Source organism: Bubalus kerabau, chromosome 6 (genome assembly GCF_029407905.1).
Source record: "Bubalus kerabau isolate K-KA32 ecotype Philippines breed swamp buffalo chromosome 6, PCC_UOA_SB_1v2, whole genome shotgun sequence".
Taxonomy (NCBI): domain Eukaryota; kingdom Metazoa; phylum Chordata; class Mammalia; order Artiodactyla; family Bovidae; genus Bubalus; species Bubalus kerabau.
Genome location: NC_073629.1, coordinates 70,786,975 through 70,800,622, shown reverse-complemented (window position 1 = coordinate 70,800,622; position 13,648 = coordinate 70,786,975). Strand labels below are relative to the sequence as shown.

General features: G+C 39.1%; 1 protein-coding gene across 1 annotated transcript in view; it reads left to right on the top strand.

Annotated features, from left to right (window-relative positions):
• TNNI3K (TNNI3 interacting kinase) overlaps window positions 1–13,648 on the top strand; it is a 326,898-nt gene that overhangs the window by 222,605 nt on the left and 90,645 nt on the right. Inside the window, exon 21 of the mRNA XM_055585475.1 lies at window positions 10,830–10,939. Coding sequence (XP_055441450.1) covers window positions 10,830–10,939 — 110 coding nt within the window. The remainder of the gene's footprint in view (window positions 1–10,829; window positions 10,940–13,648) is intronic.

The window sequence follows — 13,648 nt, the reverse complement described above, 5'->3', positions numbered from 1 at the left end:
ATTGAAATCTTTCTGCAACTGTAAGATAAAAGATAAGGGCAAATTGTAATGCAGGGTCAAGGCTTTCTATGATTCTGGGCTTGAGTAAAATTATCATTCACCAGGAGACCATATAAAAACTTTAAAATCATCCTTGACTTTTCTCTTTCCTTCTTTCTTTCCTTTTTCCTTCCTTCCATCCTTCTTTCCTTCCTTCCTTATTTACCTTTTGTTTTTCACTTGTTTTCTTATTTTTCAATCCTTCTTTCTAAATATCTTTCAAATATATCCACTTACTTCCCTCTCCATGGCTACTTCCTTATTTCACAAGTAGAATTCTGCAGAGTATCTTAACTGTCTTAAATGTCTCCAGTTTTGCTCCCCATCTTCTTTTCACCAATTTCCATATTATAACTAGATATAGCTTTCTAAACACTCAAATTTGATCATCTAGCTCCCCTTACTTAGTCTTCAATATGTTCTTTTGTTCTTAAGATTAAAAAAAAACATTTTTAAAACAATCTATTGGTATACAGGAGTGCCAGTGATCATGGCAGGGATGGCAGTGCCAGCTATTAAAGCAATTCCTACAGGAGCACTGACAAATGTGCTTAGCTTCCATGATATTTTCTTCTTTAGGCTCCAGGGTTTCTTCCCCAAAAAAGTACATCCTGATGGACTAAAGGAAAAAAATTACAATGTAAAGTAACTGCTGCAAAACATCACAGTAACAGTTTACTGTACAGCCCATGGGATTCTCCAGGCTAGAATACTGGAGTGGGTAGCCATTTCCTTCTCCAGGGGATGTTTCCAACCCAGGGATCAAACCCAGGTCTCTCACATTGCAGGCAGATTCTTTACCAGCTGAGCCACCCGGAAAGCCCAAGAATACTGGAGTGGGTAGCCTATCCCTTCTCCAGTGGATCTTCCCAACCCAGGAATCAACCCAGGGTCTCCTGCATTACAGGTGGGTTCTTTACCAGATGAACCCTCAGGGAAGCCCTAGATATAGCTTTCTAGACACTCGAATTTGATCATCTAGCTCCCCTTACTTAAAGTCTTCAATATGTTCCTTTGTTCTTAAGATTAAAAAAAATTCTTAAAACAATCTAAAACCCCCTGTGGTTAGGCTTCTTCTTGCCTCTCCAGGCCCGATGCCTCCCACTTGCAGCCTCTCTATGCTCAGTCATAATGAACTGTTTCCTTTTCCCAACATGACACATTTCCTCTCACTTCCATGTCCCTGCACATGGGAGTTGTTTGTCAGACACACTCCTCCCCACTTTTCATCATACTAACTCCAATTTACTGTTAGGTTTTAGTTTAAATATTACTTCTTCCAAAAATAGCCTCCTGAATTCTTCAATATTCAGTTAAGTGCAGTCTCTTCCATGCCCTAGGTTGTCATTTATTATCATATTTATCATATTTTACTTATATATTTTTGCAATGTTCTCTACTCTTTTACCCTTTGCTAATTACACAATGAATATTTCAAAAAGATAAAGATTCCCTCTCTCATGGGCCCTCAGAAATATTTACTGTTTTTGGAGGGAGAATATTATATAATAAAACAGAAGTCTCACCAAAGATAACTTGAATCCAATATCTCATATATTAGAATATATAGTACTTTATTGGAAAAAAGAGTTTGTTTATGATAGATGCTGATTTTTTTAAAGTTAGACAGTTACCATGCATCAAGAACTGAGACTGTTAAAATCATTGCAGTGGTTAGGCAGTCTAGCAAATGTTCAGCAATAAATTATGTGAAGGATCAGATTCAATATAAGCTACATATTAGCCATTTACAATGAGGAACAAATCCATGACTACAGTGTGGGACAGCATTATCAATTATGGGAACAGCAACATTACACATGGCTCATCCTTCTGGATTTAACAGAATCCTACTTCCTGGGAGGAATATATAAATAGAATGCAAATATTAGCACTGACTACAAGTGATACAAGTGATGAGTGTGCCTTTAGAAGAATTTGAAGCTAGAGTTTGTTTTACACAAAGTATATTCAAATTAACCTAATAATCTCAGGTTCAGAAAAAACTGAAAAAGCCATCACATCCAGCATCCCACGATCAAATGCCCACACGATCAGGGGAAGCAAGTAAATGCTTGATGCAGGGCAGTGTGATGGACAGGAAATCACAAGCTCTGACTCAAGGGGACAGCTGCTACCTAGCTGCAGCCAAACAGTGCCTGGAAAGAAACATAGGGATGCCTGATCACTGTTGCCATATCAACTAACTTCTGTGTGCTTCTTCAGAAATCTAAAGATTTTTAAACATTGGCAATTAACTCAATTTTTTAGAAAATATTTTTCAGGCTAAAGAGACTTGGCATAAGTGTAAAAGCATGAGTCTTGTAATCTTACTCAAAGCTGCTTAAACAAGCTATACTTGAGTACTTCAGTGTCTTTATTTTTTAAATGGGGATAATAGTAGGACCTGCCTCAAAGGGTTGGAATGATGGCTGGGAATAATAAGCACTCAATAAATATTATCATAAGTCATCATTAAGTACTCCTCTGGCCAGAACCTGCGCTTAAAGTAAGAGGGAAGACAAAGAGGAAAACAGCATTGCTCAGGACCTCGTAGTGTAGAGGGAGCATGAGAAAAAGAACAATCAGCAGAGTATATCCCAACTGGAGGGAATCAGAGAGTGCAAAGAATGCTCCCTGGAGGGCTCTCCTGCCCAGAATGGTGGTGCAATAGGATATCAGGGAAGGATTCTTAGACAGATGATACTGAACTTCATATTTAAAAGATGAGTACTATTTAATAGGTAAATAATGGGGAGATTGACAAAGTATGCTGGCAGAAGGCAGCCTGGCCAGGATGCAGGGGCATCTTTCGGGAGGGATGAATCAGAGCGTATAAGGGAATCAGCAGCAAGAGACATGCTCTAAATGTAAAGCTAGAGCTTCAGGGTAAAGAGCCTTCTTTGTCAATAGTGGAAGTCACTGCAGGATTTTAAGCAGGGCAGTGGTACAACTCTTTTGTCTTAGAATGTTCCCTCTTGCTTGAAAACAAAGGGTAGATTGGAGAAGTTTGAAAAATAAGCAAGGAAACCAGGTAATCCAGAAGAGAATGTATCAAATCTTAACTAAGATTTCACTAGTGAGGAGAAAGGAGAGGCTGGTTTTGAGATTTTTAACAGGACTCTCCGACGGATTGAGGTGAGAGCACGAAGGAGAAGAAGTCCTGGACTGCCTCTGGGCCTCTAACTTAGCCAGCTGGAAGATGATGGACACAGGAAGAGAGAAGATCTCTGACAGAAATGATGAGATGGGAGGGAGGAGGAGCCAAGCTATGAAGCCAAGCAGAGAAGAATCAGGCAAGATGAAAAAGAAGCTGGTATGACCTGGCAAACAAGACCTGTCCTGGATACATTTTAAAGAAGGAAACCAACACCTGCTTCCCAGGTTTTATCTCTCTCCTGGGTCTGTCTCCTCTCATATATCATGAAAAACTAAAGGAGAAGTCTGGGATGAATTAATTCATCAGTCCATATTTTATCCAGTCCCATTCCCTTATAACCAGGTACTCAATTTTGCTGGTCATTTTTGGATTATAGTTTGGAGCCAAGAAAAGAGCCTCTTATTTTCCTTTTGTTTCCACGTATACTGCCATCTGGTTCGCAAGGGGACTCAACTCGGTGTCCTGGGATCCCTTAATGCTAGACTCTTAACTAAGTTTGGGATATGGCAGCAAATTGAGAACAACTGATAATTTATCCAATTTAGCCAAATTTTGGTGAAACTTTATATTGAGGCTTTACTTCAGAGTTGCAGACCTATAGTCCAGTAGCTAAATATGGCTTGCAAACTTTTTGTGTGTCACATGTGGTTTTAAAAAATATGAATTAATGTAATTTAGAGACCCAGTTATGTCACAGATCTCATATATTTGTAGCCATTTGTTTTTTATACCCTTGCTTAAATTAGATGACTATGTTCTGCTCCATATATGATTGGGATCCTAAAGGGCATGCTACAGAATAACCTCAAAGGGCAGAAGCACATTGCAGATGTGGACAGTGCTTTGGCAGTGATAGGAAAATAGGAGTGAACTAAAGTTCTGAAGTCCTATGTTTGCTGTGCTAATCCTATCAGTTTATCACTCAGAAGAATAATGCCAGCCAGTCACTACACAGATCACAGGAAAGATCAAATCGGTCCAATGGATGGTGATATTTCTATGAATATAGCTGATATTAACATTCCAATACTTCATTACACTGACAAAGATTGCAATGAGGACAGACAATGGTGCAAATTAATCTATTCTTCTGACAGCCTGTAATGAGAATGGGATGTGGTTTAAAAAATTAAGCCATTCTTAGTACAATCTCAAGATTGCAATCTCATGGTCTCTCTCAGATGCTGTATGCTCTGGTGATACATCACTGAAAAGTGTCAGTTTAACAAAGAATGTGTCTTAGCTCTTGCTGGGATGGTAGACTGCATTTTCTTTGTTTCACCACATCCCTACCCATTAAAAAACAATGAAGTAGAATCAATTGTGTTTTCTATAACACATATACACACAAACCAGAAAAAAAAAAGTTCTGGCAATTTTTATCTTAGTCAAAACTTACAAACAAAATACTGTACTTTATTGCTCTCTTTTTTACTTTTATAAAACATAAGACAGGAAGTGATAGGTTCCTTGAGGAATTCAGAATATTGTACCAGTTTATCCATAAACAATGTAAAGCTAATTAAGTTCATCATGGATTACTGCATAGTCATCCTGTCCACAATGGCTGTGTCATGTTATGAACTGGGGCTGATGACAGATGAGGTGGTTTTTAGCCTTGTGATTTGCAGTAACTCAATGCAATGTGTTGGGGTCTAAAGAGAATAGAAAATATATAACATTTCTTGATATCTGGTTCTCTAGGCTCAGACTAAAAAGAAGCAGTAAGAGCCTTAGATCTGTAGGTAATGATTATAGCAACAACAACAACTAACTTTTGTTGAGAGTCAACAATGTGACAGATGCTCTATGTAGACTTTCTTCTATTTAATTCTAAGTGTATATCACAAATCAGGTTCTATCAGGATAAGATGCACGCTCAATATCATCTGCTACTAACAGGTATGGTCAAGACTTAAATTCTTGTCCCCAGAACCCATGCTTGTCACCATTACAGTGTGCCCTCCCTGCTTCATCTTACATTTAGAGAAATTAATACTCACAGAGGCAAACTGGCTTAATTGGGATGTCCCAGAGAATTAAAAGCAAAGCCAGACTGAAAATTAGGCCTCCAGATATCCTAGTTAAGGGCATTTCTTACTCTTCATACTGTTTCCGTTTATTGAAGCCCCTTCCCAACATGTTTGAACAAAAAATAACATCATGGACTCCATATGTCACATGCTAGTGCTAAGTCCCTTCAGTCGTGTCCGACTCTGCATCCTTATGGATTGTGGCCTGCCAGGCTGTGCTGTCCATGGGATTCTCCAGGCAAGAATATTGGAGTGGGTTGCCATTTCCTTGTCCAACAATATGTCATGAGATAAGTATGTTTTAATTTCACATCAAACAAAACCTAATATTCATTCTACATTTCTTGATAGCTAAGCATTATGCTCTGTCCTAAAAGCATAATAATGAGCAACATATTAATTGGCATTAATCCATCATCTTCATTCATTTGTATAATAAATGCATAGCGAGTCCTATATACCATGATCTATATTTTTTCCAATGAAATCATATTTTGAACTATCACATTTATTGATTTATCATTACATATCTATTGAATGCCTGCTAAATGCCAATCATTGTGCTAAGCACAGGAGACAATGGTGAAAAGACACAGTCCTGACCTCAAGGAGCTTGTGATCTATTTGTAGAGACAAGCAAGTAACTAGGCAATTAAGTAATTGCTATTATAGTATAGAGTGCTATGGGAATCCATAGGAAGGGACCCCAGAGAGAGTTTATCTAAGCTAAGAACTAAAGGACAGTCAGAGAAGGCGATGGCACCCCACTCCAGTACTCTTGCCTGGAAAATCCCATGGATGGAGGAGCCTGGTAGGCTGCAGTCCATGGGGTCGCTAAGAGTCGGACACGACTGAGTGACTTCACTTTCACTTTTCACTTTCATGCATTGGAGAAGGAAATGGCAACCCGCTCCAGTGTTCTTGCCTGGAGAATCCCAGGGATGGCAGAGCCTAGTGGCCTGCCATCTATGGGGTCGCACAGAGTCGGACACTACTGGAGAGACTTAGCGGCAGCAGCGGCAGCAAAGGACAGTAGATGTAATGCAGGGAAAGAAGATAGGGAAAAAGGAATCAGAGGCAAAAAGAGTCACATTTCGGAACTTATGGTTGAACTATTAAAGCAGTGAAAATTACAGTAATTCATTATTATTCATTTAGTAATTTTTTGAAAAGCATAACACTTCATTTTTTCTGCCTGTCATCACTCACATAGAATGTGCAATAACATTTTGAATAAATGAATGAAGGTGAACGCATGTCGTATTGAATGCTTCTTCTGTTACTAGACTCTTTAGAGAGACAACATTCACAACCTCCTTTCATATCTTTTCTTTTCTTGGTAACAAAGAACTTGAATCCACAAATCAAACTGTGGTTATGAAAACACCTGAGGTTGACTCACAAATTTGTGTTTAATTTGTCTCACTCAGGATAATAGGAACTGTGCTCTAGAATTGTGCTGTACAGTATGGAAATCACAAGACATACATGGCTATTTAAATTTAAAATAATAGAAACCAAGTAAAATTAAAAAGAGTCTTAGTCACACTAGCCACATTTAAAGTTCTAAATAGACGTATGCTACTATATTGAGCAGGACAGAAGGACATTTTCATCATTGCAGAAAGTTCTATTGGACAGTCCTACTCTAGAATCTAGATTATAAATTTGCCAAACTATTGATAACTATATCAGGGTAGTACTGAAGAAATAAAAGGCACTCAATAAAAAGTTATTGATATTTTCAAATGTATCCTTATTCTCCTTTAATAGCAAAGTTTCAGTTGTGAAAGTGGAAACCAATGTTTATGTAAGTCAATTCACATATTTTATGTAGCAATCAAGGTAAAAAATTCGATTAATGGGCTCACAGTTCTCTTTCCTGAATCTGGAATACCAGAAAGTTCCCAGCTGCTAGTGTAGCATGGCCACTTAGGCAAGACTGACAAAGCAAAGCAATCCCATAGGTGACAAATTTCAATTCCATGGCCCTCACGTTGCATTGCCCACTTTCTGGCATAGGTGCTAATGAGTAGTATCACTGCCAACAATGCATAAAGCAAAAGGGAGAAGCAGATGCCAAGGCCTTGCAGAATCTACTTTGAATAATGAAGAATTAAATATCATTCATCTTAAACTGATTTTTCAGACACAGTGCCAAGAAGCAAACAAGTAACTTTATATACTTGGTGTCAGAGTCTAAAAGAGTTTCAGAGGAGACGTTTGGCACCTGCATCTGAGTTTAACTCACTTTATGAATGGTCCCTCCCCACCCATTAGGAGATGTATAATTAGTTTAAATGTGTTCTCTACACTGGTTTACGTGCTTATAGCTGTACCAGCTCAACAATATCCAAATGATCATAAGGTGAAAAAGCAGGGTTAGAAGACCAATGATCATTAAGTATCAGTTTATCTCTTTGCTTATTTATTTACGTCATTCTAAAATGAATGAGAAATAGTCAAGAGTAGCCTCTGGAGGCGGAGAAGGCAATGGCACCCCACTCCAGTACTCTTGCCTGGAAAATCCCATGGACAGAGGAGCCTGGTAGGCTGCAGTCCATGGGGTCGCTCGAGTCAGACACAACTTAGTGACTTCGCTTTCACTTTTCACTTTCATGCATTGGAGAAGGAAATGGCAACCCACTCCAGTATTCTTGCCTGGAGAATCCCAGGGACGGGGAACCTGGTGGGCTGCCATCTCTGGGGTTGCACAGAGTCAGACACAACTGAAGCAACTTAGCAGCAGCAGCAGCCTCTGGAGGAACCTAAAAAGCCTAGTTTTCTGTGACACAGAAGACATATTTTATGTCATGTTTTTAAATTTGCTAAATATGTTATAAGCAGTCTTTTGTTTCTTTGTTTTCTTAGTATCAGCAACTGTAAGTCTACTTGATAGTGGCCAGAAATGGAGTGAAAATGTAATAAATATAATACAAAGGGCATTGAAGACAAAAGCAGGAATGAAATTGCTGACTCTTCCTTCAGCCTGGAACCACTGTATAGTTAGATGGCTATTGGAAGGAAATATTGAAGTTCCAGGTGGGCAAAGGGAATGAACTTAAGACTTCAAACACAAATAACTAATCAATAAATATGAAGCCTAACTACTTATCAAAGAACAAAATTTAAACAGCAACGAATGAGCAGATATATTTGTGTGTGTGTGCATGCCCAGTCACTCAGTCATAGCCGACTCTTTGCGACCCCGTGCACAGTAGCCTGCCAGTCTCTTCTGTCCATGGAATTTTTCAGGCAAGAATACTGGAGTGGGTTGCCATTCCTCACTCCAAGAGATCTTCCCAACTCAGGGATCGAACCTGTGTCTCTTGCGTTTCCTGCATTGGCAGGTGGATTCTTTACCACTGTGCCACCTGGGATATATTTACCTCTCATATTAGCAAAATATTTTATAAAATGAGAAAACCTAACTCTGATGCAGGTATAATGACAATGCTCTCACACAGTTCTTATTGAGAGCATAAACTATTACAACTATTTGGGGAAAGTGTTCATTAGTATGTATCAAAAGTCTCTAAAATGGTTATAGCCTTTGACATATAAATTCACTCCTCAAAATACCTCAAAAATGATCTGTGAAATTGGGAAAGTTATACTGTAAAACATATTCTTTGAAGTGTTTACACCCAAATTTGAACAACTTAAAACTGAGAAATAATTAGGTAAATCACATTAAATGCAGTCATTAAAAATATGTTAACATAGAATTTTAATAGCATGAGAAAATGCTTATATTTAATTTAGGAGAAAAATATTCCATAATTTTATGTTGGACATGAGCTCAATGATATGAAGAATATATAAGAAATGCTCAAATACTTTAACAATTGTTTCCTCTGAATAATAAGATTATAATCTTTCTAATTATTTTAATTTTCTAAACTTGTATGAAAAACAAGTATTAATTTTACATGTTGGGAAATTATGTAGTAATTCTGAATGATCCATAAAGCAAAATGTTAAGTGACATTGCATATAATTGCATTACATCTGCTGCACGTAGATCCATACCCAGATTTTAATTTGAGTAAACTTTGGTAAAAGACAGGTAGTGGGTGTGGGTCATATCTCAAAAGTCATTAAGATAGAGACAGATGCTTGTGACATCATAAGAACACAGGAAGCAGTGTCCTGGAACTTTAGCCTCCCATGGGTGCAGAGCAATTTTTCAGAGGAATAAAAGAGCTTCGTGTGTTGTTTATGAAGTACTTTCAATGTGAAGTGGATGAAGAGAGCATGAAATCTGGGGGAAAAAAGAGGCTGTGCTAATTACTGGTTATAGTAAAATTTTTATAAATTAAAAACTACCCACATACACCCTCCCACATACACGCAATACACATACACATATATACACACACACAAACACATGTAACAGTAACACCTACCTTTCATGAATAGTTTTAAAGGATTGAAATAATTTATGTATGTATCTACTATGATCAGATCAGATCAGATCAGTCGCTCAGTCGTGTCCGACTCTTTGCGACCCCATGAATCGCAGCACGCCAGGCCTCCCTGTCCATCACCAACTCCCGGAGTTCACTCAGACTCACGTCCATCGAGTCAGTGCTGCCATCCAGCCATCTCATCCTCTGTCGTCCCCTTCTCCTCCTGCCCCCAATCCCTCCCAGCATCAGAGTCTTTTCCAATGAGTCAACTCTTCGCATGAAGTGGCCAAAGTACTGGAGTTTCAGCTTTAACATCATTCCTTCCAAAGAAATCCCAGGGCTGATCTCCTTCAGAATGGACTGGTTGGATCTCCTTGCAGTCCAAGGGACTCTATGATACTTAATGTAAAATGTGTTCAATAAAAGTAACTATAAGTTTAGTTTCCAAGGGAGTATAGAAATCACTGGTTGCACAACAGAAAAAATAATCAGCAATAATGAATCTATAAAGAAGTCCCAAGAATCACAAAACAGCGATGAGGACTTTGTGATGAGCAATATTCAGAAATCTAAGCAAGCAGGCAACACTAGGGAGTTCAATCAATGAGCAGTATTAGCTAAAATGATGGATTGGAGTATCTGAGTTCAGCAAACAAATAACTACTTTATAAACATTAAAAATTAAAATGCCAACGTTCTTGTAACCAGTAACCAGATTTAAGTTTTAAAAAATAACCTATTTTGCCCAAATGATATAAGTGCTTTCAGGGGTGCAAAGTTCAGTGGTACCTCGTCTTACTATGTGTAATATAAGTGCTTTAGCCTGGGATTTATGGCATCGTATAGCCTGGTCCGATCAGCCTTTCAGTCTTTACTTCCTAAAACATCATGTACATACCCAATACTACTTGCTGCTTATATGCTCCTTTGTTTCTTTGTTCCTGTATAAACCCCCTCTGCTCACCATTTGTTGGATGAACAACCGAAAAAATAAACAATTCCAAACTTACAGTAGCGATTTATCCACTGTGTTGCTTAGGCATTTAAAAAAATATCATAGAGCCCTCTTTGAATCTCTGCTGATGTTGCACAGATTGATTTTTAATGATTTCTTTGTTGTCTGTTCATATGTTTCTTGAAATAAATATGTGAATTTCAAAACTGACATGACCATTTGGTTTGCAGCGGCTGCGGCAGCAGACATGGCTTACCACCACATCAGACCTCCCATCGGCTATTCCATCCCAAAGCCCATAGCATCTCTGCTTATGCGAGGGTGGAATGCGTGTCCTGAAGTGAGTAATTTTTATTTCCTCTTAGCAAATGTGTTATGGTCAAAATCTGTCACCAATAGTGTAGCTCCAAAGTCTACTTTCCATGTGTATTTTAAGGCTGTCAAGGCAGAAAGACTGATTTGCCTTCTGCTCTTTAGTCTCTAATTGCCTCGAGAAGTCTGAGCATCTCATATTTCTTTGCTGCTGCTCTCTGGTTCTGAAATGTTTCTCACAACTGATTAGTAAAAGAGAGACCAGGGTATGACAGATGACTCAGTCTCATCTCAGCTGCAATTTTATTAACTACGCTTGAGCCATACTTAGTCATTTTTTTAAGAAAGAAGTTTGGCACAAGATGGATTTGTGTGGGCCTTTCACCATGAGGCAGGCCTGCAAGCAAAGACTCCATGACCAGTGCTTGTTTTTTTTTTTTATTTTATTTTTTAAATTTTCTGGCTGTGCTGGGCCTTCCTTGGTACACTGGGTCTTCCTTGGTACATTGGTTTTTCTCTAGTCGCAGCATGCAGGCTTATCGTTCTTTGCGGGCATAGGATAGGTGCCCAAGTAACAGTTTGGAGAATGAGAAAGAGAAACCAGAATAGGACCAAAGGAAAATACTATTAAAGATTAAAAATAAAAATACTAAGAGGCCAAAAATCGAGTGCTTAGTAGAAGACTCTTAACTGCTAAGCAGGTGGCAGTACAAACTCTGGGCTCCGGGGATGTGGTTCTTCTAGAGGAGGATGGAGAGAAAGTATAGTAGGAAAGGCCAAGTCTCAGACTGGCTGGCAAAGTCTGGGCTTCTCAGTCACTCAGTCAGGTGGGTCCTGGCTTGGCTGTGGTATCCATCTCAGCAGTCTAAATTTGAGCTGGCTCTGTATGTGATATGCCTAAGTCATCATTGCATTGCCCAGCAAGGTCTTCAGCTGGTCAGTAAGCTAAGTGGTAAGAAGAAAGGGAACAATGGGCTAGTTTTCACTCTTTCCTTAAACAATTATTTATTGAATCTCTACTGAATACAGCCTCAGGGATGGGTGAGGAGATCAATGGAGATGTGCTCTTCATAGCATTTAAAGGCCTAAGCAGTCATATGGAGATTAATATCATATACACATTTATGGTTTTATAGTTACAAGCAAAAATGAAGGAAACCAGGAATAGATGAGATGAGAATGGATGCTAAAGGAGTTCCAGCAAGTAGGGAACAAAGAGAGCGAAGGCAAATTCTTTGTGAGAAAAGACACACGAGAGACTTATTAGTCACTGGAATGTTGTATTAATAGCTACTGAGGGACTGTCCCAGACCCTCATTTGAAACAAATTCATCTTTAGATGTAAGACACCAACATCACACTGTCTGGTCAGCGTTTGCTAGGTTATCAGCTTCACTTCACGTTCTTTCTTTTACATCTGACTTTGCTTCATTCCTTAAATTTGAAGCACATTGTTGTCTCCTGCGCATGTCTTCTTAGCCAAGGCCCATAAAGACAGTAGAGTGCAGGGGGCTTCCTGGTGGTCCAGTGGTTGAGAATCTGCCTTGAAATTCAGGGATCGTAGATTTGATCCCTGAGCAGGGAACTAGGGTCCCACATGCTGTGAAGGAACTGAAGACCACGTGTGACAACGACTAAAGCCCATGTACTCTGGAACCTGCGCCGCAGCTAGAAAGTCCGTGCACTGCAAAGAAAGATCCTGCCTGACACAACGAAGATCTCTCATGCCGCACCTGACGCTCAGACAGCCAGACATTTAACAAAAGAAGAGGACAATGAAAACATTAGCCTATCAGAGATAGAGGATGCTTGTTGGAAAACAGTGAGAAGGGGGAAGTGTTCTGATTATTAGATGGGATCAGATTTTGGAAAGCTTCGGAAACTAGAATAGAGAATTTGGACATGAAATTTTAGACAGTTATATTTTTTCTCTAAAGTAGTGAAAGATATGACAAAACGTAATTCTCTGGAAAGTTCACTGGAGTTTAGTATGAAAGATTTGCTCACTTAGAGAATTGTATGTAGTTCCTATGGTGAGGCAGTCACTGAATTATCTCATAGTGTGCCCTGGAATAGCTAAGCATTGTTTCTTAGTATAGGCTATATATTACATGCTCCAGATTACCCTGAAATGTTTGTCAAAATGAAGATTCTGGGACCCTATTCTAAATCTACTGAATCAAAATCTCTGGGATGGAGCCTGCGACTTTGCATTTTAACATGTACCTCAGGTGATTTGTTCCGAATAAAGGCAGAGGACTAGTGGGTTGAAACAGAAGCAAAAGACATTGAAGTCAGAGCCTCTGACTGGGCTGCCATTTCAGTAGTAATCCAGTTGATTACAACACAAAGACTACAATGGTTACCATGGGGATTCAGGAGCAGGGCTAAACCCGAGAACTTCTTCAAAGGAAACAGAGGAGGTCAAAGACTGCATTTAGGAAATAGATGAGGAGAAAGAGTCCAGGAAAACCATCATCCCTGCCCTCTGAGTGAAAGCTAGTGACCAGAGTACTTTAGGCCCTTATGTACCAGGGGCATTATTGGCAGTGACAAGAGAACAAAGGGGTCTGCAGTAAGAAGAAGGTGTTTTAAAAGTGGGAAAAGGAAAGAGAAAGATAGCTACAGAGAAAAAGTGTAACCAGCTCTACAAAACTGAGAGAGCTGGCAATTAGAATTGTTTAGTCTGTAAGCTGTGTCCAACCCTTTTGCCATCCCATGGACTGTAGCCCACCAG